At 42.0% G+C, this 26,536-nt stretch overlaps 1 protein-coding gene across 4 annotated transcripts in view; it reads right to left on the bottom strand.

The window, feature by feature from the left end:
* Positions 1–26,536, bottom strand: part of CCDC149 (coiled-coil domain containing 149) — a 118,407-nt gene that overhangs the window by 53,869 nt on the left and 38,002 nt on the right. For all 4 annotated transcript variants that reach the window (XM_020897594.2, XM_020897596.2, XM_020897597.2 and 1 more), the window contains exons 2-4: positions 19,307–19,468; positions 17,542–17,580; positions 1,938–2,045 (exon numbers count right to left, since the gene is read on the bottom strand). In XM_020897594.2, the coding sequence (XP_020753253.2) occupies positions 1,938–2,045; positions 17,542–17,580; positions 19,307–19,468 (309 nt within the window). The remainder of the gene's footprint in view (positions 1–1,937; positions 2,046–17,541; positions 17,581–19,306; positions 19,469–26,536) is intronic.

The following is a 26,536-nucleotide window of genomic DNA, read 5'->3' as shown; positions in this document are numbered from 1 at the left end:
GATAAATGTGTCCAGCTACTGGAATAAAGACCCAGAATGCAGGCAAATCATGAAGTTCAGATGGTGCCAATGCAAAAGCAGCCTCAGACCTGCATTTAGTGTTCCACACACACTCACACACACACTTAAGTGCACACACCCTCCCTTTCTTTCCTTGAAATATCAGTTGCAAATGCCAATGCCTAGAATATCTCATGCCTACAAAGTGATACAATTGTAAGTGACCAAAAGGTGAGACAGAGGTGTGTTTAGGAGAGTTGGGGGTAGCCCAGAAAATAAAAAACAAAAGAAGAAAAAAAATCAGTCAAGAAGAACCATGAATCCAAACATCACATTTCAAAATGTTTTAGTATTTTGTGGATTTATATCACTTCCAAGTGTATTAGTCACTTAGTCAAGTCCAGTTCTTTGTGACACCATGGACTGCAGCCCACGAGGCTCCTCTGTCCATGGCATTCTCCAGGCAAGAATACTGGAGTGGGTTGCCATTTCTTTCTGCAGGGCTTCTTCCCAAGCCAGGGATCTAACCCAGGTCTCCTGCATTGCAGGTAGATTCTTTACTGTCTGAGCCATCAAGGAAGCCCCATTTCATCTCAAAATTCCTGCAGTATTTTTACATATTTAAAAGACAGAATGGTACATCCCTGATTTTACTCTCTGGAAAAACTTACTCTCATGTTATCACTTGTGGGAGTGACTAAGAAGGCCTGGCCTTTAATTTTTGACCAAATACCGAGGTTACAGAGCTTAAATCATTTTGGAAGGCCTGATTAGCTTGTCCAGCGTTAATCAGTACCTTTCTTGGCATTCTTGTCCACCTCCTATTTCATGACTGAGAATAGTAGAGCCTACTTTTGCAAATATAGTATGTTAAATTTAAGAGGTTTTTAAAAAATTTTAAAGGCAGACTAAGTGGAGAAGAGGCTGTATAGAGAAGAGTCCCCAGTATGCCCTTAGGTTGAGCCCCTTCAGCCAGCAGTAAGCACACAACCCTCTTTTGTCATGGAAGGGTTCTCGGGATGATCCAGACACTTCCATGCATTTTTTTAAAAAAAGAATGAGCATCTTTCAAAATGGTGCCTCCTGATAACCAAGGACTCCCAGGGACGCCGAACATGCCCATTATTTGTCAGGGAATTTGGTACCATGTAAAAGACATTTCCCAAGAAAGCACCTCCTCCTTCCATGTAGTTTTCTTGAGTCAAACTCCAAAGGCCATCCCTGTTGTGAAAGCTCCCTCTGGCAAGAAGTTAAAATTGAAGTTATCTTGACAAAACAGGAAATTATTTGGGGGGGAGGGGACAGAATTAAACTTGGGTAGTTTTTCTTCTTTTTCTCAATTGTACTTTTGTTCACAGCTTCAGCTGGGAGAGAGAGTGTTCACATTTAGTTTGGAGTTTATGAGTTCATATTTTATAATTAACGTTGCCAACAGGGGAGTTTGATTAATACCAAGCAGTGGATTTTGAGCAATGTTCCATACAAATTGCCAAATTTAGCAATAAAATAAATTGGTTATGTGAACATAATTAGTAGGATGACTACTTAAAATTCAAAACCGAATGTGAATAATTCCAAATCATCTGAGCCACAAATCCATTATTTGTATAGAAGGGAGAAAGTATAGCATTTGGGTTTTATTTTGCCCTCAACCACAATGTTATTCAGCACCAAGCTGAACATAATGAAACTTCTACAATGGGTTGTGACAATATTTTAGAGCAACCCAGAAACACACACAGACGCATGTGCACGCACACATGCAAAGTGAATGTAATAAAGATAAGAAATGCTAAACTGAGCTTCCATTGTAAATGTAAAAATCTATAACAAATTTTTTACACAAATGCTGTACTACATTTTTCTGATGCACCATACATGAACCTATGGCACAAAATTACTCAGGAGAGCCTCTTGCCTTTAAATATTCACAGTACCTTATTGTCGCCCTGGACTTCTCCGAGCCTTTGCTGAAGTTCTTTAATTTCTTCTCCCAGATGTTTATTTCGGTCCTGAGAATCTCTCAATAGTTGTGCAAGATTAGCCTGCAAATATCAACACATTATGAAATATAATCAGAAATGGAGGAGTGGAGAAATGTGAGGTTTTATTAGGCTTATTGCAGTCAGCATCCAAGCCCAGCTGAAGCACACAAAGCCCTTTAGAGCAAACACATGTACGAATACAGCAAGTGTGAAAATCACGCCACTACAACTGCATGGAGGGAAATAAAATCGGCCATGAACCTCAATTTGGGGATGTTCTTTGTTTCCAGAATGGCTCACAGACAAGTGATGGAGGACTTGGTCTTACTTGACATTTTTTTTAAAAGAGCTCCTCATGAAAACTCTTACAAGCAGTCCTAGAGTTCAATGCTAACTTTGGGCCAACAAGAAAGGAAAAGTTTCATTTCCTTGTTTGGATAGTTTTTTCCTTCAAATGTATCATGTTTAATGAACTTTTCTTTGCCACCTTAATGACCAGAATTTTGCTCCAAAAAAAATCTGTCAGACAAGAGACCAGTGAGGTATCATGACTGCAGAAATCAGGATCCAGGGTAATGCAACAACCTCCTGGGCTGCTTTGCTCACCTCCTTATCCCCCTGTTCTAGTCCCCAGAGTACCAAACAGCCAGGATGAGCACCTTCCAGTCCAGTCTTTGTAATGGCATCGCTTCCTTAAGATCTCCCCCTGCTCAGACCAGATCCTGCTAGCCCACATGGGCAGTTCTCCCCTCCCTCAGTCCAGCTTCATCAACACATCACAGCCGGTTCCTCTGGACTGCTTGAGCATCCTTTACCATGCTCCCGCCCTTCTCAGGTTCCCTGAACCTGAATTTACATCTGTTCCCACACTATGTGCATGCTTTCATCTACTCAAGCCTGTAACTTTTTGTTCAACTTTACCTCCCATGGCTGCTGCTTCTATACTATTCCAATTTTGCTCATTTGTTCTAATTCTCACCTTGCTTACTGTGCTCGTATCTAATCCCAGCAAGAAGAAATGAACTAGTCAAAGGTAGAGATTCCTTTTCCTCCTTCCTAAGCCTCCAAGGACACTGCTCCAGGAAGTGCGCTCATTTCAGCAAATGTTTTTAAAGACTCCCGATGAATACATGAACAAAGGAAGGAGGGACGCAAGCAAGCCAGCAATCAGAGTATGACTTCTGAAGAGGCGTTTTTCAGAAACAGTCATACAAGGGGTTTGAGGGTCATCTTTTCGATTCCTGCCCTGTGAGTTTCTTCCTGCTGAAGAAACTCAAATCCAGAGACATTGTGGATGAGGGCAAATGCAGTTGGTTAAATCTCCAAAGACTTCAATGCTAATACTTCCAGGAATACTCAGTTATATTAGGTAATCAAAGGGGAATGAAAGTGAAAGACTAATATAAAGACTAAACCTTGGCTCATCCTTGACTCCTCACTTTATTTCATCTCCCATGTTCCAGCCATTGGGATATCCAGCATCTCTACTCTCAAGGTAGGCCCCCACTCAGCTGCTCGCAAGCCCACTTTCTGGCTGCTCCCCACATAGTGCAGGCAGGACCCGTCTCAGCATCGCTCCCTCTGTCGGTCCTCTTGGACTAGAATTCCCTCCCAGATACCTCTTGGCTCACTCCCTGACCTTTGGAAGGTCTTTGTTCAAAGTGCATCATTTCAAAGGGCCCACGCGGACCACTATCTAATGGTGCAAACTGCCCACCTCCCCTGAGTGCCCAAGCCCTTTCCCCTGCACTACTTTTTATTTCCAGAGCACCTGCCATCTCTTAACATACTATGTAATTTACTTTCTTCTTTATTGCCATATGTTGGCATATGTTTATTGCTCAGTGTTTATTCCTGTCTCTCTCTCCCTAATAAGAGAGAAGTTCCATTAAGGGCAAGGAACTTTGTTCTCTCTACTGGTCTACCTCAAGAATCTAGTGGATGCTCCATAAGTATTTCTTAAATTAAAGAAAATACGTTGAGTCTGAAGATTGTGGTCTTGGCCTAGAGAAATATCTGGAATAATAAAATACTGAAACTAGTTCATGGAATGTAATGTTGCATAGAAATCCCATTCATCCCCACTTGGCAGGATTCAACCCAGCCCTGATTTCCACTCGCTTATTTGTGAACATTACTCAAAAACATGATTTAATTCTTAACCCCATATTTGCAAAGCTCATATCTTGTAATAGTTGTTTTCCAATTTTCCCAGATTCCTGTCCTTATCAGATAAAAATCTGGTGAAGGGTAAGGAAAATTCACCCTCATTTTACAGGCAGGAGAGCAAATAAACAAGAGATACTGTGGTCAACAGACTACTTTAGGAAATTTCTCCAGAAGGAATCATAGACTAAGTTAGGTTCCAGTTCTGCCACTTACTGGACTGGGTGACCTTGAGTAAGTTTCTTAACTTCTTGAGTTACCCATGAAATGGAGCTAACCATAGGTACTTCATGTGTTAAATGGATACTTTCATTGAATAATGAACCTAGGACATCTTCCACAGTGCTTGATGTATAGTAGGCACTGGTTAAAGGCTGGTCATCTCTGACTCTGCCCTTCCAGTGGCTCCAGCTAACTCACTCAGTGGACAGTTCAGCAGATTGGCAGAAAGGCTCCTTGGATACAGCTGTCTCCTTTGTCATCCTGCCTCTGCGCTCAGTCACCCATTCATTTAGACAACAGATATTTAGGGAGTGCCCACTATGTGTCAGGCACAAGTTTTAGACTCTGGAGATACAACAGTGAGCAATACAGACAAAGTCTTGTGAAATGAAATATTTCCTGCCATATCGGTGGGCAAGAAATGTCACAGCCATCCATGATTTCTGGCTTCCTAATGTGAATGAGGGCTCCCAAAAGGGAACATGATGCCAGCGATCCAGCAGATGCCGCCACCCCCCAATGGCGATTGCTGAGGAGCTGGGGGCAGGGGGCTGCAAAAAGCAGCCCTCCGCCACACCTGCCACCCCCTAGGGTGAACAAGGAATTAAGGATGTAAACATTTTGGCCCCAGATAGTTGAGGTGCATATGAAAGGAATGAATTCAGTGAGCCCGGAGGCTTGCATCTTCCCATACATAGAAGAACACTAAATTCCTTAGCTTGATATCTGGTTTTCCTAACTACTTAACAATAATCTTTGATGCTCACACTGACTGCCTGGCCCCTTTATTGCAAACTTGTATATAGCCTGACTCTCTCCTGCCTCCTTGGAGCAGCTTTCTCAGAGCTATTGAGATGCTGCCTCCCAGGCTCAGAATCCTTAACATTCCCATCAAATCAAATAACTCTCTACTTTCAAAGTTGTGACGAATTTTTTAGTCCACAGCCCCTTGTTCCTGTAAACTTACATTTTAATAGATGACATTATATTAATTGTATTATATTACAACAAAACGAATAGTGACTGATGAGTTAAATGATGAGTGCTATGTGAAACAAACACAGCAGGCCAAGGGAACAGCATGCGCCGGGGAAAGACCATGGCAGGTGTCACAAGGCAGGCCACATTCAAACCAAGACTTGAAAAAGGAGGAACAGCAAGTGTGAGCCTTGTGGATATCCTGGGGAAAGTTCCGGGTAGTGTGAAGGCAACCGGCTTCCTTCTCCCCCTCACATCACAAGATTCCCACTTTGGAAAACAGTGCAAAACCACTAGAGCAGGTTAACCCCTGGGACTGCAATAGAGAGATGATTCAACTCTTGATTTTCTTTTCCGGGTTCCTCCCCTCCTTCTTGCAGCTCTCCTGTCCTAGCACAGAGTATCACAATCGGGCAGCCTCTCCTTTTCCTCCAGGGAACTCCAGAACACTTCCCAGACATTAGCTCAGCAAGCATAATCCCTCCCCAGCAGGTGGAGGAACAGGCACCCCAGGCCAGAGGGACTGGCCCAGTGGCAGGATGCAAGGAGCAGCCCAGTGCCGGCTGGTGCGTGGCTGAAAGTGTCCTCAGGGAGTCTGCTGGCACCTGCACACAGCATCTCAGCACCCCATCTGCAGGAGACACAGCAAAATTCACCTTCACAGGAGCCTGCTTCTCTTAACACAGTGGAAGAGATGTTCAGAAGGAAACGCTTGTGGGAGCAACAGTGAAAGTTAACAAAAGACAAAAAAAAAAAAAACTGCAACATCCTTGACCAGCTCTTTCTGAATCAATCACTGCTTGAGCCCCTTAGGTGGGTGGGAAGACCCTGATGTTTTTTGATGTAACCACAATAGCTTAACCCGCACAGCTTGAACTCTTGATGATGAAAGACCCTGACCTCCAATTTGTCACAGATCAGTATTTTGTGCAAAATACAATGGAGATCAATTCCTAGGAAAACAAATTGAAGAAGACCTCAAGGCCTCAAGTGTTTGTTAGGTTCACCTGACATAAAGTCACACATACTGTCAGATTACTAGCAAGGACATATATACATTTATCATATGTAAAATAGATAGCCAGTATGTAAAAATATATGTAAAATAGATAGCCAGTGGGATGCAGGGAACCCAAAACCAGTGCTCTGTGATAACCTGGAGGGATGGGGTGGGGAGGGAGGTGGGAAGGAGATCCAGAAGTGAGGGGACACATGTATGTCTATGGCTGATTCATGCTGATGTATGGCAGATGCCATTGTGATACTGTAAATTAATTATCTTCTAATTAAAAAAAATTATTAACACCTGCTCTCATGTTCTGCACTTATTTTTGTCACAGGGACCAGAAATGGCAGCTTGCGGCCTTTTACTGGTCTTGAGGCCCTGCTTTGAATAGCATTCAGCCCAGAGATACTTACTGGTATTTGGGTGTTACAGCAAGGCAGGCACCCAGTTTATATATCAAAGGTTCCAGTGATATGTGAAGTAGAGGACTGGGCTGCTTTAGGAAACAGCGATGCAGAGACACAGTGATGCGATTGTCAAACATTATTTACTCTGCAGCCTGGCTGAAAAGAAATCTACTAAAATAAAGTCAAGCATTTCGACAGTAGCTGCAAAACAATGGTTAATTAGAATCACATCGCCTCCAAGGGAATTCACCATAAATCTACCCCAGCTTTCAAACTGACCCTTGGGGTAGGGAAGGGTGGGGGAGACCCCCCTTTTAAAGCAGGTGGCTGTAACTTTCTTTCCCATTTCATAGGCTGGCTTACTTGTCAATACACAATTCTTTTCTATTCAGTCCTACCACCTCCTCAACTCCCAAACAATAACTTTGAAAACTAGAAAATGACTATTCTGATATGGTGCCTAATTCCTTGACATACACCTTAAAGAACAAAAAAAAAAAGAGAGAGAGAGAGAGAAAAGAAAAGTAGTACATTTCAAAGCACTCAAAATAGAGGAGAAAAGTTCACACAATTCTTTTGACCAAAAATAACACCCATGACTCACACACATTCACTATAACCATCCATCAAGCTAACACGCGGCGCCTGCTTATAATTTATCAGCTATGCAGAGCGTTTGTCTCTGTGTTATTGAGAAGGACTCTGTGACCATCAGTTTAGAATAGCTGCACGATGTAAAGGCAATGTCAGGGAAAAAGTGGCAGACCGTCTAACACTGGAAAGGATTTCACAGGGAAGAAAACAAAACCGAGAGATTATTTCCTCTAAATCTCTGGGGCAGGGAGTAGCATAAATAGCAAAACATGAAAAGGTTTCAAAAGAAGTCTCTTTTAAATATTCAGATCTAGCCAGGGCTGATGTTAAAAGGTTGACATTTCCACTCTGATAATAGTGCTGAATGCTGAATATACTAGAGTATATTGTAGAAGCTATATATTTAAGTCACTCTTTTTAGTTCGGAGTTTCTATATTAAAATTGTGATGGGGAAAGGAGAGAAGACAGATTTGATGAAAACACGGCTGGGAGACCTGAGGCTGAAAGGACACTGCAGCTGTCTATTCCAACACACCTTCCTTTATCAAGGATCCAGTCAACCCCCAGCTACAATGGATGTTCACAAAAGCGCCAGCCAAGGCCAGCCCTTGGTGTGGGGACTATGATGCTTGTGGAAATTCTCTCTGCACAGAGATGAAGACTACACATCCTGACAGTTGTTATAAATGCAGAGGTCTGGGAGTTGAGAGAGCTCTGTGCATCTTGCCCCAACCTCTCTGCTTTTTTTGCAGAAATTCTCAGTGAGACAGACTCGTCACATGGACAAGGGGAGCTGTCGTTGCTTTCTTCAAGTCCTGCTGCATCCTAAACTCTGGCTCTTGCCTCTACCACTGTGTTTGAATTCCTTCATAAATGTCAGAAAATACATAGAAATTTATACTATAAATGCAATACATTTTTTAAACTTATAAGAAGTGGTGGGAGTTTTTTGTTGTTTGTTTGTTTGAATGGTATATCACATTGGCAATGACAATCTCTGTGAAGGACCCCTGTTTTCTAAGACCAAGTAACCAAGACTGGTTTACAAGGAGGGGAATTCAGGATATCAGTTATAAGAAGTAGCCCTAAATCTTTTAGGTGGGGAGACAAGATCCATTATATACCAATTTTCTCACTGATGTAAGAAATGAAAAGTTGGACATGAGATCAGTATCTGCCACCCCAAAATATCCTCCTCTGCCATGAGAATTATTTTGATCTGAAGGCAATTGAGAATCAACAGACACTGAGAATATTCTCCCTTCCCCTTTTCAGCCTAAAAACAGGGCATAAATTTCTATTTGTGAAGCTATCCTATCCTCTCCGTAGTACCAGTCAGGGAAGAGCATCTCTTATCACCGGACACAGAGAATGGGCACCATGATCAGTCTGCATAAACAAACCTTACCAAAATAACCCTATCTTCTGTTAGTTTTCCTATATATCTTCCTAGTTACTTTCCCACAATTTATCATCCCTGGAAGCCCAAATGCCCTTTCTTTTATTAAAATGGTATGTAAATCCCTCCCACCCCAGTCTAAATTCTTTTGAGTTTGACTTCCCTGGTGGCTCAGACAATAAAGAATCCACCTGCAAAGCAGGAAACCCAGATTCGATTCTGGGGTCAGAAGACCCCCTGGAGGAGGGCATGGCAACCCACTCCAGTATTCTTGCCTGGAGCATTCCATAGACAGAGGAGCCTGGTGGGCTACGGTCCACGCGATTGCAAAGAGCCAGACACGACTGAGCGACTAACACTTTTACTTTTTTCTTCTCTATGAACTCCCATGCACATAAAACATTTATAAAATTGTACGCTGTTTTCTCCTGTTTCTGCTTTTGTTAAATTTGCAGGCCCCCATGCACTGAACCTAAGAAGGTAGAGGAAAAGATTTTCCTCTCCAACAGATAAAAACAAAATGAAAGAAAGTGATGAAAAGTTTAACATTAACCTTCCAACCTTGTGCTAACCAGACACTGGGAAGAGCAGTAAAATGGGAAGGCCCCATGTTTTCACCCAAGTTCTTAAATAATTCAGCCACCTGGAGGGGAAAGGAGCAACATTTCAGCTACAATCCCCTGAGTTATCCTGAAAACTTTGTAATTTATTAGATATATACCACTTCAGAAACCTAGCCATGGAAGTCATCATAATGACTCTCATAATTCTCCATCATAACGTAAAAGTGATGGGTACCAAAAAGCCTGTAACTGCCTTCTCAGCTGGCTGACATATCAAAACCAGGATTTAAAAATTGGAGGGGAAAAAAAATAAGAGAGAGGCAGGTAAAAACTTGGCCTTGGCACTTCTTCAATACTTTTTTTTTTTTTTTAACTGTGAGAAGAGACCAGATTTAGAAAATGCCCCTGAACTTCAAGGTCTTTATCACCTGAACCCTTGAAACTCACACCCCCAGCAGTGTAAAGTACTCGATTAAGCAAGAATATGTAAAAAAAAAAAAAAAAATTAGAAAATGTGGAGTATACTTGAATGGTGTGATTGATAGCAAATTTAATTGCAATTTCTACTCCACTGCTTTGGTCCTACAGCGACTCCTGTGTTAACAGAGTGAAACTCGCTTTGCTGAGCAAGGGCCCCCTGTTCGTAGCAACTGCCACAGTGATGACCTCCGCTACAGCGACAGCTTTCTTATTTACAAAAGACAACCACGGAAAGAGAGCTCATTCCACACAGTCTCACCGAGTTTCTGGCCGCGTAAGCAGCCCCCGGCCCCATTCCTCTCACCTCACCATCTCCAAACACACACTGGCGAGGGCAGGCATTTCCAGGCCCACAGGCAAATGCTCGTCTATGGGCTTAGGAGGTTGCTATATAAATAAATGTTTGCTTAATCTTGGCCATTATGGTTCTACATCTGCCCCTTTAGTGGCTCCTGTAATAGCTTCCAAGTTCTTTAGACTCATTGAGCTTAAATCCCTCCATCTATAAATTGGGGGAAGCCCTCGCCTTCCTGACAAAAGTGGTTGCAGGACTGGAAGGGCTTCTGAGCAGGAGGTGGTAGCACTCAGAATGAAGTTACAATTGAGATGATGTGTAGGAGGGGGCTCCCGCAGGCTGAACCCTGGATTTCTTCCCAGTTTCCCTGGTGTAACAGTGAAGCTGTACTGTTCAAAGTGTTATAAAAAGAAACATCTCAAAGCACTCAAGACCTTTGAAGGAAGTTTTAGGTTCTGAGCATCAAACTGGAATGCATATACAAAGTTGCTCTGATTTGTGGTCACGGGGGACTAAAATAAGATTGACCAAGAAGATTTTCTGCTGAAGCAAAAGGCTCCCTCCCATTCTACAAAGGGTCATTCTGTGCTCTGATTTCTCCAGGGTTGTCATTCTGGCACATGTCATCATCCAAATAAGCCATCACTTTTTAAGGGAAAAAAGCAAAGGCTCCCTCCTAAACCAAGAGGAATACCTCCCCTGGTACCTCGACTTGAAATCAAAACAGGCAAAGACAAAGATGTGTTTGATTGTTTATTCAAGGAGGAGTCTGCTAGGGGAAAACTGTGTTGCCATGACCCCAAAGAATCCCAACCTATAAGAAGATTAACCCCAGATCATTTAAATTCCCCTTTATCTCCTTCAGAGGAATTGCTTGTTTAGCAAAAGAAAAATATTTAAAGGGTCATCTGAGATCTTCTGGTGATCTTGCACTGCATGGCAGAGAGGTGCTCTGTGTATAGTTCTGCCTGGAGTATCAAGAAGAAATTTTCATTTCAATATCCCCTGAGAAGCTATTAGTGAAATCACTGTTGTCACGATTTCTTCACTGCTTCTTTAACAGATGATTTGCCATTGGAAATTGAGTTGTTTTAAAAAGGATTCTAAATTCTAAAAGAGAGCCTCGATTGACAACCATATTTCTAGAACTACAAACATGAATGTTCTTGTTTATCCTGTGAGGAGGAGACAAAAAACAGGTAGATATTATGACTGGACACTGGCTGCCACAAGAAAGAACACGGGCCTGACAGATAAAGATTTCTAGCTCAGTTTCCGGTTCTCAACCACTGCTTAAGCAGAGGGCTTCGGATAAAGCACTTCATCTTTGAACTTCCAAAACGGGTTGGATTAAATGTTGACTGTGCTTTTTCCTGGACTTCCCTGGTGGCTCAGATGGTAAAGAATCTGTCTGTAGTGCAGGAGACCTGGGTTCGATCCCTGGGTTGGGAAGATCCCCTGGAGGAAGGCATAGCAACCCACTCCAGCATTCTTGCCTGGAGAATCCCCATGGATAGAGGAGCCTGGTGGGCTACAGTCCATGGGGTCGCAAAGGGTCAGACCTGAACGAGTGACAGAGCATATGCTCTTTCCAATTCAAAGAGCTTCAGAGTCAAATAAGGAACCAAAACCTAAATCAGAACACTGAACAACACACTAGCAGATTTGGATTTTTAGTCCTGCTCTACTCACCTGTATGACCTTGGACAAGTCACAAGAAAAATAAAAGAATTAGCCAACACCCACTGAGCACCCCAGGGGTTCATAGAGTCAGACACTACTGAGCAACTGAACATTGAGCACCCACCAGGCACAAGGCAATGGGCTTTATACATGTTATCACATGAATTCTTCATAAAAACTGTATGAATCTATCTCATGATTATGTTCATTTTGGAGAGGAGGAAATTGAGTCTCAGAGAGGTTACACAGCTTGCCCTAGATCACCCAGTCAGCAAGTGAAAGTATTATACTTGAATCCCCCAAGTTGGATGCCAGAACCTCAGTTTTTATCTACTGCCATCCGTGGCGCTGCCTTTTGACTTTCGGAAAGACCTAACTTGCTGTGTGGCTGCAGAAGCCAGCTGGGAGATGACACATCTGATACATAGACAATACATAGATACACGTGTGCATGCACACCATATACACATGGTCTCTGCAAAGCACAAAGCAATGCAAGTCTGAGGATGCGATACTGTTTCTACGTACATTTGAAAAGCACTTGCAATACATTTGTAGTCAGCTTGAGCTGCTACAACAAAGCACCACAGACTGGGTGGCTTATAAACAACAGAAGTTTATTTCTCACAGTTTTGGAGGCAGGGATTGGAGATCAAGGTGCCAGCACAGTCAGGTTCTGGGGAGCACCCTCTTTCAGGCTGTAGGTTTCTTATTTTGTGCTCACACGGCAGAGAAAGCATGCTCTCTCATAACTCTCAGAAGGGCACTGAATCTGCTCGTGAGGACTCTACCCCCATGACCTCATCTTATCCTAAGTACGTCTCAGAGGCCCCACCTCCTAACACCACCACACTGAGGAGTGGAGTTTCAACATATGAATTTAGTGGTGGGGGAGGATGTAAACATTCAGTCTGTAAGACAGAGATGATAGTAATCTCGCCTTCTGAGCTGAAGAGGGGAGGAGTCCATAGGAATCCCTCCTTCAAGTCAAGAAATTGAAGCCACGGTTTCAAGGCCTATGGCCAATGAGATGCTCAATGCTGCATCTTCTCCTTTTCCAAGGCGGGGATCTCTCAACCCCCTTCCATGTCCCATCTGTCACCCCGGCAGCTGGTTCTCATTCCAATGCCTTCTGCTAACACAGGTACATTTGCTTTGCAGCTGGAGGGGTAAATACTTCACCTACTGTTTTGCCTTTGGGACAAACACGTGATGTAAGACAGGAGACACTAGGTCAGGGTGCACACCTCTACCCCTCGTTCCTGCTGATGAAAAAGTGAAGAAGGTAATTGCACCTCTCTCATCCGGTACCAGCACACAGATGCTAAAGCTGTCTGCTTCTGGCTAAATGGAAAGTTTCACTGTAACCAGCACCTGCAAATTTAACAGTGCATTTTCTTCCCCACACTGAGCTAATGAAGAGGGCATCTGAACACCCTTGCCCACCCAAAAACCAAGAGCATACTTCTATAAATCAACTAAAGGTAAACAAAATTTGAAAACCTATATTTTAAACAGGTAAGAATTTTCCCACAAATACTAGAACTGTTTCCCCCCACTGTTTATCAAGACATTTTTTCCATTACTAAGCCAGAATTCCCTCCCTGGCTTTGGGCTATATTTTTCTCTCCATTGCACCGACTACCATTTAACATCCTATATATTTTAATCATTTTGTTTGTTGTCTGCTCACAGCATCTCTAAAAGACTTAAGGTAACTATATTATTTATTGTCCAAATCAAGACACTCGAGAGAGAAGGAAGCACTAATACAAATTATGTCAGGACAGAGACTTTCCTGGCAGTCCAGTGGTTAAGAGTTTGCCTTCCAAAGCAGGGCGTGTGGGTTCCACCCCTGGTTGGGTAGCGAAGATCCCACATGCCTCCTGGTCAAAAAAAAAAAAAATATATATATATATAAAACAGAAGCAATATTGTAACAAACTCAATAAAGACTTTCAAAATGGTCCCATTCCAGTATTCTTGCCTGGGTAATCCCATGGACAGAGGAACCTGGCGGGCTACAGTCCACGGGGTCACAAAAGGAGTAGGACAACCACATCAAAAAAATCTTGCGTAAAAATAAAATTATGCCAGGACAAGAGGTGCAAATGGCAATGATCCCGAGCAAACATAAGGTCTGTTCACTCTAACCAAGGCAGGTTCACACGCTCAAGGATTTGGATCTGACTTTTTTCACTCCTGTGTTCCTAGTGTCTAATCCGCACAGGATACCCATAAGGTGTTCCATAAATTATTACTGAACCATGGTGGCTCTAAGAATGAGCTGTGAGTGAACTGTGGGACTTTAAACTCTTTCTCCATCACCAATTCCTTATGTTATTTCCCTTCAGTAATTTACTTAACTGCCACTGGCATCAATTTTGTTTGTCTGGTGGCAATAATAATAATAACCCCACTTCCCATGGTGGTGTGGGAATTAAATGGGATCCTCCAAGGTGTAATGTTGGGCATAGGATCTGATATGGCAAGGATGAGCACTCAAAAACACTGGCTCCATTGTTATGATTTGTCATTCCAAGACTGTCTCAAGAAGGCACATAGAGCAGATGGTTAAGACACGGTCTACCCAGCATCCTGTTACCATGACAACAGCAGGAGCTGCCTTACATCTACAGTATGCCTGGCCATGCCCAGCTAACCCTGAAGTGGACCCCTGGACTAAGCCTGGCCTAGGGGAGCTCTCTCCTGGGACTCAGGGAGCAGCTTCTTCCTAGAGATCAAAGATGTGAGGTCTTATGTGGTCAGTAATCATGTTTCCTATTCTACAGAGAAAGCAGGTCCAGAAAAAGAAATGATAGCTGACCCAGAGAATGCTGAAGGCAGAGGAAAAGCCTGGGGGCCCCTGAGTGCTGGTGGTAGCTGGTCTTGAGGCCTGGCTGCATTTCTGCCTCCGAAGGTGGCTGCTCACTCAACCCTTCTGAGGTTCTATGAGCCAGTAACTTCTTCTTTGGCCTAAGCTATTTCAAGTTGCCAAGCGTAACCAGAAGGGTCCTGACAAAGGCACACAAATATACAATTGATTAAAAAAGAAAGGGATGATCAGGAGGGGGAGAGGATGATAAATATTTATTGATGCTCACCCTGTGCCAGGCACTGTGCTGAAGACTCTACTTTTGTTATCTCATTTGTTCCTCACAGCCACACTATGCAGTGGGCACCATGTTTATTCCCATTTTGTAGATGGAAACACGGAGTCTCAGGCCCCCAAAGCAAACTTCCCAAGGCACATTATTAGCTTAGTGGGTGTCACCCCTGGCCCTTCCATCCCAGATGATTAATCTAAGCCAATTAATGAATAGCATCCTCCCAGTGAATATTAATAGGCCAGGAAGGAAAGCATGTCCTACATTGGTCCAGTGAGGCTGGACTTATATTCCAGAGCTGGGTTTTCAGTCTTTCCTGCTTACAGGAACTGGCCTCAGGAGAAAGCTGATGCTAAACTCAAGAAGAAACTGATGTTAAAATCAGCACAGTAATAGAATGGTCAGATAAAATATATGATTCCCAGCTCAATGTGAACTTCAGATTAACAGTCAATATTGTTTTAGTTAAGTAAATATTATTGCATGATACATGAAATTGAAAGTGTTAGTCGCTCGGTCGTGTCTGACTCTTTGCAACCCCATGCACATGCTCATCAGGCTCCTCTGTCCATGGAATTATCCAGGTAAGAATACTAGAGTGGGTAGCCATTTCCTTCCCCAGGGGATCTTCCCAACCCAGGGATCGAACCCAGGTCTCCTTCATTGCAGGCGCATTCTTTGCCGTCTGAGCCACCAGGAAAGCCCCATACTCTTATACTAAAAAGGTATTCATGGTCCATCTGAAGTCCAAGATTTGATTTCCTGTATTTTTCTTTGATAAGTATGGTAGAGAAGAGAGAATGAGTACATGAAAGTACAGCATCTGAAACCTGAACTACCTCTCAACTTGGGGTTTATGCAAGGGTATCAACTCCTTTACTGTTTAAGCAGTGTAGAATGTCTGTCACTAGTACCCCAGTCCATCCTACATCATCCATCACAGGCAGGAAGGGTGCAGAGCCCAAGCTCACACCACCACACTAAATCCTAAAGGGACAGAAACTAATGCCATATTAAAGGCTACAAAGCCAGAACTTAGGACATTGAACCTGTTTTTTTTTGTTTTTTTTTCCCCAGAGCTGTAAGAATGCAGTTTGACAGACTTACTGGAATTCATCAGATTCTCTTCAGTCAATGTAAATTTTTTATTATAAAGTCACAGAACGTGAATTCACTTACACTGTAAAACTCCTTCATGAATACTAACAAACTCTAAAATTGCAGCAAAGATGACGGCTCATAGACACCAAAAACACAAAAACAAAAACATAAGCAATTCCACACGAAGGATCCCAATTTTAAAACATTTATGGTAAATTTCCACATCATTTTTTGAGGAAAAAACTATCAATTAGTTCCATAGAAGAACCTGATATTAGCTCAAAGCTGGAGCATTACAAAATAATCAAATAAAATAGGAAAGGAATATGGAAGTGACCAGAACTGAACACCTGAAAGGGTAACCATAGGACTGAATTGTTATTTCAGGGCAAATGTTGTGTGTGTATGTCTACAGTTTACTCAGTCATGAATCTTAGGTGTTTATACGCTGCTTAGGTACATGATCAGTGAACAAAAACAGGATGTTGGCTGAGCCATTACAACTCTGAAAACAGCAAACAATTCCCGAGTCCTTATCTTCATCCACCAGTTTTGAAGCTCTGCTCTGGTGCAGGGGGTTTATCATAACATGGAACACATAGCATTAACATCACCATCATCCAGGCTACCTTCAAGCCCATGAAAGGCTACCAGTCAGGGTGTGTCAGTATAGAAAACTGTGAAGTTAAGGAAACAGCTAACAAGATATCTCTGAAAAAAGCAATATATATATGTGTGCATGCAACTGGATTTTAAAAATTTGATATATGATATTCCTGGACATAATGCTATAAAAGTGTTAACTGTCCCTACATCAATCTATAAATTTAAGAAAACTCCTATCAAAATACCAACAGGAATGGGTTTGGGTGGGGTGGGAATAAGGAGGACTTGATAAAATATTTGTCAGTTATATTTAAAAAAAAAAAAAAAGAAATCTGAAAAGAAAGAGCAAAGCTAAGGATAATAGCCCAAACAGGTATTGAAAGTATAAACAAAAACAGAATAATGTGGAACAAATAGGATGGGACATGAAGCTAAATGGAACAAACAGAAAGTCCAGAAACACACACATACACACACACAACATAAGGATTTGTTCATTGATAAAAGTGGGCACCTAAAACCTGGGGGAAGTGGATTCATCAAGAAATAATGCTGGTTAGCATTTAGGAGAGAACATAAATGGCTTATGAGTTTTGCTGGTAAGATGTCTTTAAAAGTCTGAACTGGCAGAATGACATTCATCCATGGAACGTGAGCTAAAGCCCGCTAGCAATGCGCCCTCAACTCGTGGTTTTTCAACAGGGTTCCCAACAAGAAAGGGAACACAGTCAACTTGTGTGCCCTCTTCTATCCTGTGAGACTTCACTGTGTCTCCTTCACCCAACCCCTAGCTCCTCTTTGCAGTCAGTGTTTCTCAGCCACACTTCCCCCAGTAATACAAACACCTCTGGGAAATTAAAAGATTTCTTTTGGGATTCCCTGATCCTCCAGTTGCTGTAAGACATACAAACATCCTGAGAGTTACCAAAGATCAGGAGGAAGTCTTACCTGTTTCCTCTTTTCAGGGGGAAGTGATGGATCTCCATCCTATAAAGAAACCAATGTTACATTTTCTTTTTTAAAAAATCAGATATATGTAGATTCAAGGAACTGCACTGAACTATGAACTAAATTCAGACCCTCCCCACTCCTGCCCCCTGCAACCAGCAATGTTCTGAACTAAACTAAAATGTACTTTAAAAACTGATAACTGTAAACTGAACCAGAGTTATTTTGGGAAAACCTCTAAAGAATAACTTTCAATTAGGACCAATCTATGTGTTTTCTATAAGATGGTTGATGGCATCACTGACTTGATGGATATGAGTTTGAGCAAGCTCTGGGAGTTGATGATGGACTGGGAAGCCTGGTGTACTGCAGTCCATGGGGTCGCAGAGTCAGACACGACTGAGCGACTGAACTGAACTGATATATTTTCTAAACCTATGTGAGCCAAATTAATTAATTACTTAGATTTATCAAAATTACTTTTGAGCAGACTAAACTGAAATAGTATTTCATTTGGTTTGAGTTCCTTTCTTAAATAATTAGATCCAAGGTAATAGTAACGGACACACATATGCACGTGCATATATACACACACTTGAATTTTCTCTATAGGCAGAACAATTTGGGGACAGGATATGCCCAAAATACAAGAAAACTAAGTGAGAACTTCTAGCCCTATCAGATTTTTTGTCTTTAAAGGATTTAATTTCTCTCCCTCATGTGCCATCTGGGAATACATAAATATCTCAGGTAAGTGATAAATGCTCAGGAAACAGTACTCCTATGTCTGATGCAGTCCTCATGTAAGTCAACATTACTTTAACCTTAGGAATCTTTCTATTGTATTTCTGTTGAGGACAATTCAATGACCCCAGCAAAGCTGGTTAAATGTAAGCAATAGTGTCAGCACTTAAAAAAGAGATGGCATAAGTGAGAAAAAACGAAGTGAGAATGCAAAATAGCACTATGCAGTTGGTATCCTCCAATTCATTTTAATTTGCATCCTTAAAAATTGTGCCATATGAAAACTAGAGAAAATCTAATTGCCCAGGAGAGGGAAAGGTTTAAAAATTATGGAAATACTACTATGCAAATATTTTTTAATGAGTTAAATCTGTATATATGGCCTAGAGAGATGTCCAAAATAAAGTGCTGAGCGAAAAGAGCAAGTTTTAGAGTAACATTTATATAAAGCTGCCCAATAGGACTCTCTGCAATGAGGGACATGTCCCACAGCTAACTGTCCAATATAGCAGCCACCATGGAAATGTTCTATATCAACACAATCCCATACGGTAGCCACCAGCCAACTATAGCAATTGAGCACATGAAATATGACAAGTCTGAGTGTTCAATTTTATTTAGTTTTAATTAATTCAAAATGAAACCTAAATAACCACATGCAGCTAGTCAGTAGCTTCTGTATTAGCACAGATTTATTAACATGAGTCCTCCAGAAAAATAAACCCTTCATACAATTAATTAATAAGTAAATAAGGCACACGCAGACACATTCAGATATGTGTGTACATTCACGGGTGCCAGAGCAAGTATCCGGAAGGATATACTTATCAACCAGCAAATCGTACTGGGTGTGAAGGAAGCAGGGTTGATGACTTTCATGTCTTGATAACTTGAAAGACTTTCATGTCTTTCCGGTTGGTAACTGTCCGGAGTCAGCGCTATTTGGAAGATACCCCGTGTTTAAAGGCCCTCTTTCTACCTCCATACGGGAACAGGGACGTCACGGTAACGTCATACGTACGATGAGCTCGCGGTACTTCTTCTTCAGGGACTGGTGACGCTCTCGAAGCTGATTGGCCATGAGTTTGTACTGGTCCCGTTCCTGCTGGCACGTGTCTAGCTCCTTGGAAAGGATCAGCAGGGCTTCCTTCTTACTCTCCAGCTTCCTTTTACACACCAGGTACTGCAGAGCAAACACATCCACACGGCTCAGAACTGCCACCAGGCCTCCCTCCTTTCACCCACGGTGGAGCTCACGCACCCTGCAGCGGTGATCTGGCTTCGTTGCTTTTTGTCTCCAGAGATCATATACCCAGAGACATTTGTCATGCAATGCCACGTGAGCCAAAGGCTGCTAAAGTACCTGACACAGTGCCCTTGTCACAGAACCAAAACCGTGGCCATTCATGAAGTTTGGCCAGCTGAGACAGGACAATAATTGCTAAGTTAAAGAGCACAATCCTTTTAAACAATTCCATGGTTAAATAGATAACAGGATGCCACATTTTGTTTCAAACGGTATTTATATATCCTGATAAGACTGTGTGAAATTCTATCAAAATTTTACAAAATAACATAACACAAATTAAATAAAAATTCTGTACATTACTAACAATTATCTCTTGGTAGCAAAGTTATTTGCATGTTTTCTTTATTCTTTATACTTTTTTATGTTTGCCAAATGTTCTAGAATATACCTATACGGTTTCTATAATTTAAAAAAGTACCAAAAATGTAATAAAAAATAATTTGATCAAACTATACATTACTACAATAGATTGCACCTGCCCATGCAACCCAGCAGACATTTTCTCACTTGAGAGTTTTTGTTCACTAAAATCGGGCAGAGGTGCGCACTTTTTTCTAGGATTCAAGTACAGATACCCACCACCCAGAGACCAATTTTATGAGTGAAGTATTCTAGTCACCCTGAATTACCCCCGCAAAGTCAAGTACCATCTTGCTGGAACTCTTCTTCAGAGTTGCAAGATATCTTCGCCCCTCCATCGCCCCTCTCCCCCCAACTGTGACAGACCCTCACCTGACAACTACCCACCACCCGGGCCAGCGTGAGCCCGACTGGGATTCTGTCCTTTTATTGGGTCTATTGCACCGTCTGGTGTTATTCACATATGTGAGATGTGGCACTAAATACCTTTTGAATTTGCCCCGTAAAAGACCAAATTCAGAGCATTCATGAAAACAATTTATAGTTTCATTATACACTCTGACATGAGCACTTTGTCATTACGGACGCTCACACAAAGCAGACAGAGGATCAGCACTCTCATACCATTTGAGTCAATGCTCTTTTATGGACAAAAAGCATTACTCATATATAGTGCTTGCTTGGAACTGACTTTGTTAAGTTCAATTTCAAATAAATGAAAGGGGGAAAAGAGAGTTTTGTGCATTAGCACATTTTTTTCCTTAAGGAAAAAAAAAAAGTAATTGCTTAGCTTCAAAAACAAAGGGGAAAGAAAAGCCATTCTGAGATGATTTGAGTTCTAAGAGAGGACACTTCCACCTTGGATGAATCTTATTCCTGGCAGTAATGAGGTTGGAATCCTGCCTTAAAATGTCCCAGATTTTAAGACTTTGACATCGTCTTCGTGGAGGCAAATGGTTCTGTTGCCACAGTGATTTCTCAAGAGTAAAATTCCCGATGTGTAAATATCAGAGAAGAGTAGCTAAAAATCCTGAAGAGCAATGTCCCCAGGGAGGTATTGAGATTTCACAGGAAAAAATACCCTTTTCACACAGTTTAACAGATCTACCCTGGCGCCTTCAGTTCTTTGCCTGTGATCAGCAGCCTCGGTTGGCACTGCTATTAGTACTGGGGCACAAAGACCAGTGCCTTTGTCCCTTCAGATCCAAGTCTAAGGGCCCACGTATACTCTGATTCGTCCCACTTTGGGGAAGAAAATCACAATCACGTGTAGACGTCATAAGCTGAAGCAGGCAAGATTAGAGTCACATCTGTTGTATTGAACAGGACCAGGTAAGGGCCACCCTTTGGTGGCAAAATGGAATTCAAGTTCCCTAACCTCGAACTGCAATCTGTTAGGGTCCAAGAGAGAAGCCGTTTCTCTCCCAAAGCATGGCCCAAACTAGGCCTTGGAAGCTGTAAAGTGGAGAAGTAGATATCCATTCCCTCTCCGTCTAAGACACTTGGTAGAAAACAGGCACGGAGGTGCCTAAGACCCAGGGGCCAGGGATTTGAGGAGCACCATTGGTGCTGTTTGGTTGTCTTTAGGGTGTGGAAAACAGGATAATTATACATTTCATCAAAGGGTAAGAAACTCATTCTGTATAAAGATGAAGCCACTTCAAGAAAAGTATGGTCTTAAGAAAGCCACTGCTGGATGGTTCTTTCTTCTGCTTACTCTGTTCTAGAATAGTGAATTGCAAAAATGTTATTCCATGTCATTTGTTTCTATCAGCAGAACAAGCCTTAGGTTTAAACCTTATTTATAAAATAGTTCCAAGTGTTGTTGCTCTGGCTGAAGATGGGACACCTCCTCTGTAGTTCTGCCACCTTGGTGCACTGGCATCAACAAGAGCCCTGCTCTATGTTACCCTGGGATGCTTGTAAAAATGCAGATTTCTGGGCCTGGGCTCAGACTGCTCACTCCCAGCTCACATATTGCCCAAACTGTCAATCTCTGGTGGTTGGCCCAGAAATCTGCTGTTAGCACATGGCACAGGTGATTCTTCCTCCACCTGTACTTTGAAACCCCAGGCTCTGGAGGCTTCAGCTTCACACTGTGAAGTTAGAAACAATGAACATAGTCTGGAGGGACTGAAAGGCCAGCTGTAGCCCAGAATTTCTAGGCAAGCCTCAGTCTCAGAGCCATCCAGGGTTGTCTGAGCCCCCTTTTATAGCACAGAGGGATTCTGAACAAGTACAGGCAGGGACCATATTTTACCATCTGGACAAAGAGCTTCTATATGCAGTCTCATTAAAATATCAATAGAAACTTCTGAGTGGTATATGGGGGTGGGGGTGGGGTGTACTGGGGAATGGGATGGAATTTCTCATTCTTCTAAAACAGTGAGAGTTTAGCCCCTGTGGTAGCAACTGCTAAACTGTCCCATTTCCTGTCCCTCCAACTGGAAAGAAAAAAACAAATGATAAGAAAGAAAAGGTGCTGAAGATCCTCCTCCATGGGTCGCTCTGAGCAACCAGGGAATGCACAGGTCCAGCCTCAGCCTTAGAAGGGACCAGAAATAGAACAAAAGGCAAGACAAGCCAATCATTGTATATGGGACGTCTCCGCTTCTAAAGGAGGATAAGTATGGGTGATGGAAGTGGCGGACAGTAGACAACCACCAGGCAGAGCCCGGAGGCCTCTGTCCAGATGTGGGTTAAGCGATGGGCTAATCATGAATTTTGGGGACCCTGGGAAAGCCCCGGAAAACAGGAAACAAAACAGACTCATGCTGCCTGGGTCTCAGTTTCCACTCTTGGAAAATGAGCAGGCTTCCCAAGAGTGCCTCCTAACGTGAGGAACCCATGATTTCAACATCCCATCCAGTATCACTGGGGTGCAGGGTGCTGGGGAAAACACTTGGGGGAGGGGCTTCAATCCAGCAGGCGTGACTCACTCCCAATGCCTAGAAATTGCTCCTCTACCTCACTTAGGGCAGAGTTAGCTCAATGATTTCTAAAGATCACCTGCAGCAGTAACTTCAGGACAGCTGCCTGGTTGGAAAGGATGCTCAGGCCAAAGCAATAACCACTGTGTTTGTGATAACCATCTACGACAGAGTGAGAAAAGGCTAAATGTCTGCACGGTCATCACTAGTGCCTCTTGCCAGTATTTCTAGATCTTCTTTACTTCCAGGCATCTGACAGGACTGTTCTTCCCCCATTGCTTTGGAGTAAGGCAGAACCATTTAACTTGCTTTATACAGTAAAGGGTACCCGGAGGACTACAGTTCCAGGGTGGATGATCCCGAGGGTCAAGGTATGAATCACAGCACAACTTGGATCATGGAAACTCAGCAGACAACAGCTCTGAAGAATCATTTGGGTCCACAGAGAAATCTGTGTGATCCAGAAATAAACTTTTGTACCATTAAGATACAAAGATTAGGGGGTGTTTGTTATCAGAGCACACCTTAGCCCATCCTGACTAACACAATCCATAGCAAAGTGTGAGGGTAGCGAGATTGGGGAGATCAAATCTGCCCTGCTCTGTGCTTCTACTGAGTTACCACAATGATGAGGAGGATTGATATTATCACTATTACTATTGCTGTTAGCAACAACAAAACCAAAGTTTTATGTCAAATGCTTTCCATGGATGATCTCCTTTAATCCCCACAGCACTGCCGTGGGGTTACTGTGTTATTTCAATGTACATTTCCTAAATGAGAAAGTGAGACTGAAGGAGTTTATGTAATATGCTAAGGGTTTAGTAGAGCTAGAATCTGAACCCAAGTCTTTGTATAGCCAAGCTTGTGAAACCCCAATTTCTGACAAACCAAGCATTCCGTGAAAAAAACAATCAGAATATTCATGGAGTTGGTTACTACATCTAGTTGGTATTTTCAGCATAGGGAAGCTAAGAAAGGGGAATTTTAAATTTGGCTCCTTTTATGTCTAGAATCTCTTCACCCACCCACTTCTAAAACTAGATATAAGGCCTGAAGGAAGAGGAAAAAAATAAACAAAGAATTCATGAGCATCCCTCTCCTCTGCTCCTTGTGAGGGAGCCAAGTAGAGGCAACAAGGTTTCCATCCACTTAAAGGAAATGGGATAAGACTAGAGGCTGTTTTCTCCAAAGGCTTGGTTGCAACAATTTTCTATAAATTGTAGTTAGTCTCAATCATTCATTCAGGGAATATTTTCTAGGTATCTTCTATGTGTTAGGCACTGAGCCAAACATTTGGTCTCCTAAATGGACAAATGGTCCTGGGGATTTTAAGAAGGAAAAGCATGATACCTGGATAACAAGACATAATTTCCACAATCCCTTATGGGTTTTTCTGAAACACCCAAAGTTTTGAAAACTGAAAATGTGTTCACATCTTGTTAGTGACCTCAGCTGATGTGAGGGTTTTTATTGTCTTATGCCACTGATTGTGAATATTCATTCATACATTTGCTGAAGACAAATCAATGTGTTTGATTATCTGCTGCCACCCAGAAGTCTACTGGGGTTGATACACAATAGGCACTACGCTTACTGCATTTCCTTTCAGATGCCAAAAATCCTGCCTCAGAAACATATCTGGAGGTCAAGGATATCAGATACAGAAACTGCCTTTTATTTGAAAGTCACCCTTGCAAATCTCTATATAGTCTCAAAGACACACTTGTGATGAAAATAAAATCTTTCTCAAACAGTTAATTATCCAAACCTAGGACGTTATTTGGAGAAGGCAATGGCACCCCACTCCAGTACTCTTGCCTGGAAAATCCCATGGATGGAGGAGCCTGGTGGGCTGCAGTCCATGGGGTCACTAGGAGTCGGACACGACTAAGCGACTTCACTTTCACTTTTCACTTTCAGACATTGGAGAAGGAAATGTCAACCCACTCCAGTGTTCTTGCCTTGAGAATCCCAGGGACGGGGGAGCCTGGTGGGCTGCCGTCTATGGGGTCGCACAGAGTCAGAAACGACTGAAGTGACTTAGCAGCAGCAGGACATTATTAGATTTTTATTTCCTCATATAGGCAAGGAAAAACTGAAAATACATGCAGTAAATGTTCAAGCTGCCACAACGCTTACATGCCCATTCCCATCACCTCATCATATCTTTGTTCTTGAAAATTAGCATGAATACTGGAGCAGGGATAAACCTCCCAGATAACCCAAGTGGTTTGCCCAATTGCAAAGAACAAGGTTCCCAGCTGCCAGCATCTCCCATAACAGTGTCTTCCAAATTGTGGGTCACAATACATCAGTTTGTGTAGCAAAATCAATTCAGCTGCTACCTTCATTTTCTTTAAAACAAAACCAGAATAGAACAGAAAATAGCATGATCCCATGCAGTAAAGGTAAGTATTATTTCATGAAACTTTTGTCTGTTAATATGTATGTAGGAACAAACACACCTGTCTGCATATTTTCAACATATTCTGTGGACTGCCATTTTAAAGTTTGGAAATGACTTTTCTATAATAAGTTACTCTGTACATTTATTCATTCATTCAACAAATATTTAGTGAAAGACACCAAGAGAGGCAAGAATGTAGCTGCGGGGTGGTATTGGGCAGAAAAGAAAATCTACACAGAGGAATGATGCTTGAAATGAATTTTGAAAGATGAGTAGGTATAAAAGGGACCTGAATAAAATCCATTATGTAATAGAATTAACCAGTTCTTTGGGGTTGAGGTACAATTCGGATTAATTAATACCTGCTCTGCCTACCTCACTGAGATTACTGGGAGCTTGAAATGCAAGGTATGATTTAATATTTGGCTTTGGAAACATTCTCAAAATTGAAGGCATTATTTTTTTTACAGCATTTAAAGCTTACAAAACATTTTCCCAGAGACTCTCATTTGATATGCAACATTATATGACAATTGTAACAAAAACTGCTTTCCCCATTTTATAGACAAGATAGCTGAGATCGTCTTTTTCAAAGTCACAATGCTAACAACTGTCAGCTCAAACTGGGGCTCTTAACCACGAATTTCAGATTCTTTTTAGTATTCTGTATTGGTACCAATTAAATTATTAGCAATTCCACAAATCACCTCTCTTGGGTCAAACCATATTTTTAACAAGAAACTCTTAGAGATAATTGTGTAACTGAAAACAACACATTTTAATTCATAGTATTTTGAGACCCTGTTTGGAAGACGGCAGCCCTCCCGGGGCCTTTTCTTTTTTTAAAAAAATTATTTTAATTGCAGGCTAATTATTTTGTAATATTGTGGTGGTTTTTGCCATACATCAACATGAATCAGCTGTGGGTGTACATGTGTCCCCCATCCTGAACCCCTATCCCCACCCAACCCTCTGGGTTGTCCCAGAATACCAGATTTGAGTGCCGTGCTTCATGCATCGAATTTGCAATTTTACATATGACAATATACATTTCGATGCTATTCTCTCGAATCATCCCACCCTCACCTTCTCCCACAGAGTCCAAAAATCTGTTCTTTAAATCTGTGTCTCTTTTGCTGTCTTGCATATAGGGTCATTGTTATCATCTTTCTAAATTCCATATATATCGTTAATATACTATATTGGTGTTTCTCTTTCTGACTTACTTCACTCTGAATAATA

Source organism: Odocoileus virginianus, chromosome 21 (genome assembly GCF_023699985.2).
Source record: "Odocoileus virginianus isolate 20LAN1187 ecotype Illinois chromosome 21, Ovbor_1.2, whole genome shotgun sequence".
Lineage (NCBI taxonomy): Eukaryota > Metazoa > Chordata > Mammalia > Artiodactyla > Cervidae > Odocoileus > Odocoileus virginianus.
The sequence above is the reverse complement of the archived record's forward strand: the minus strand, read 5'-3'. Positions and strand labels throughout refer to the sequence as shown.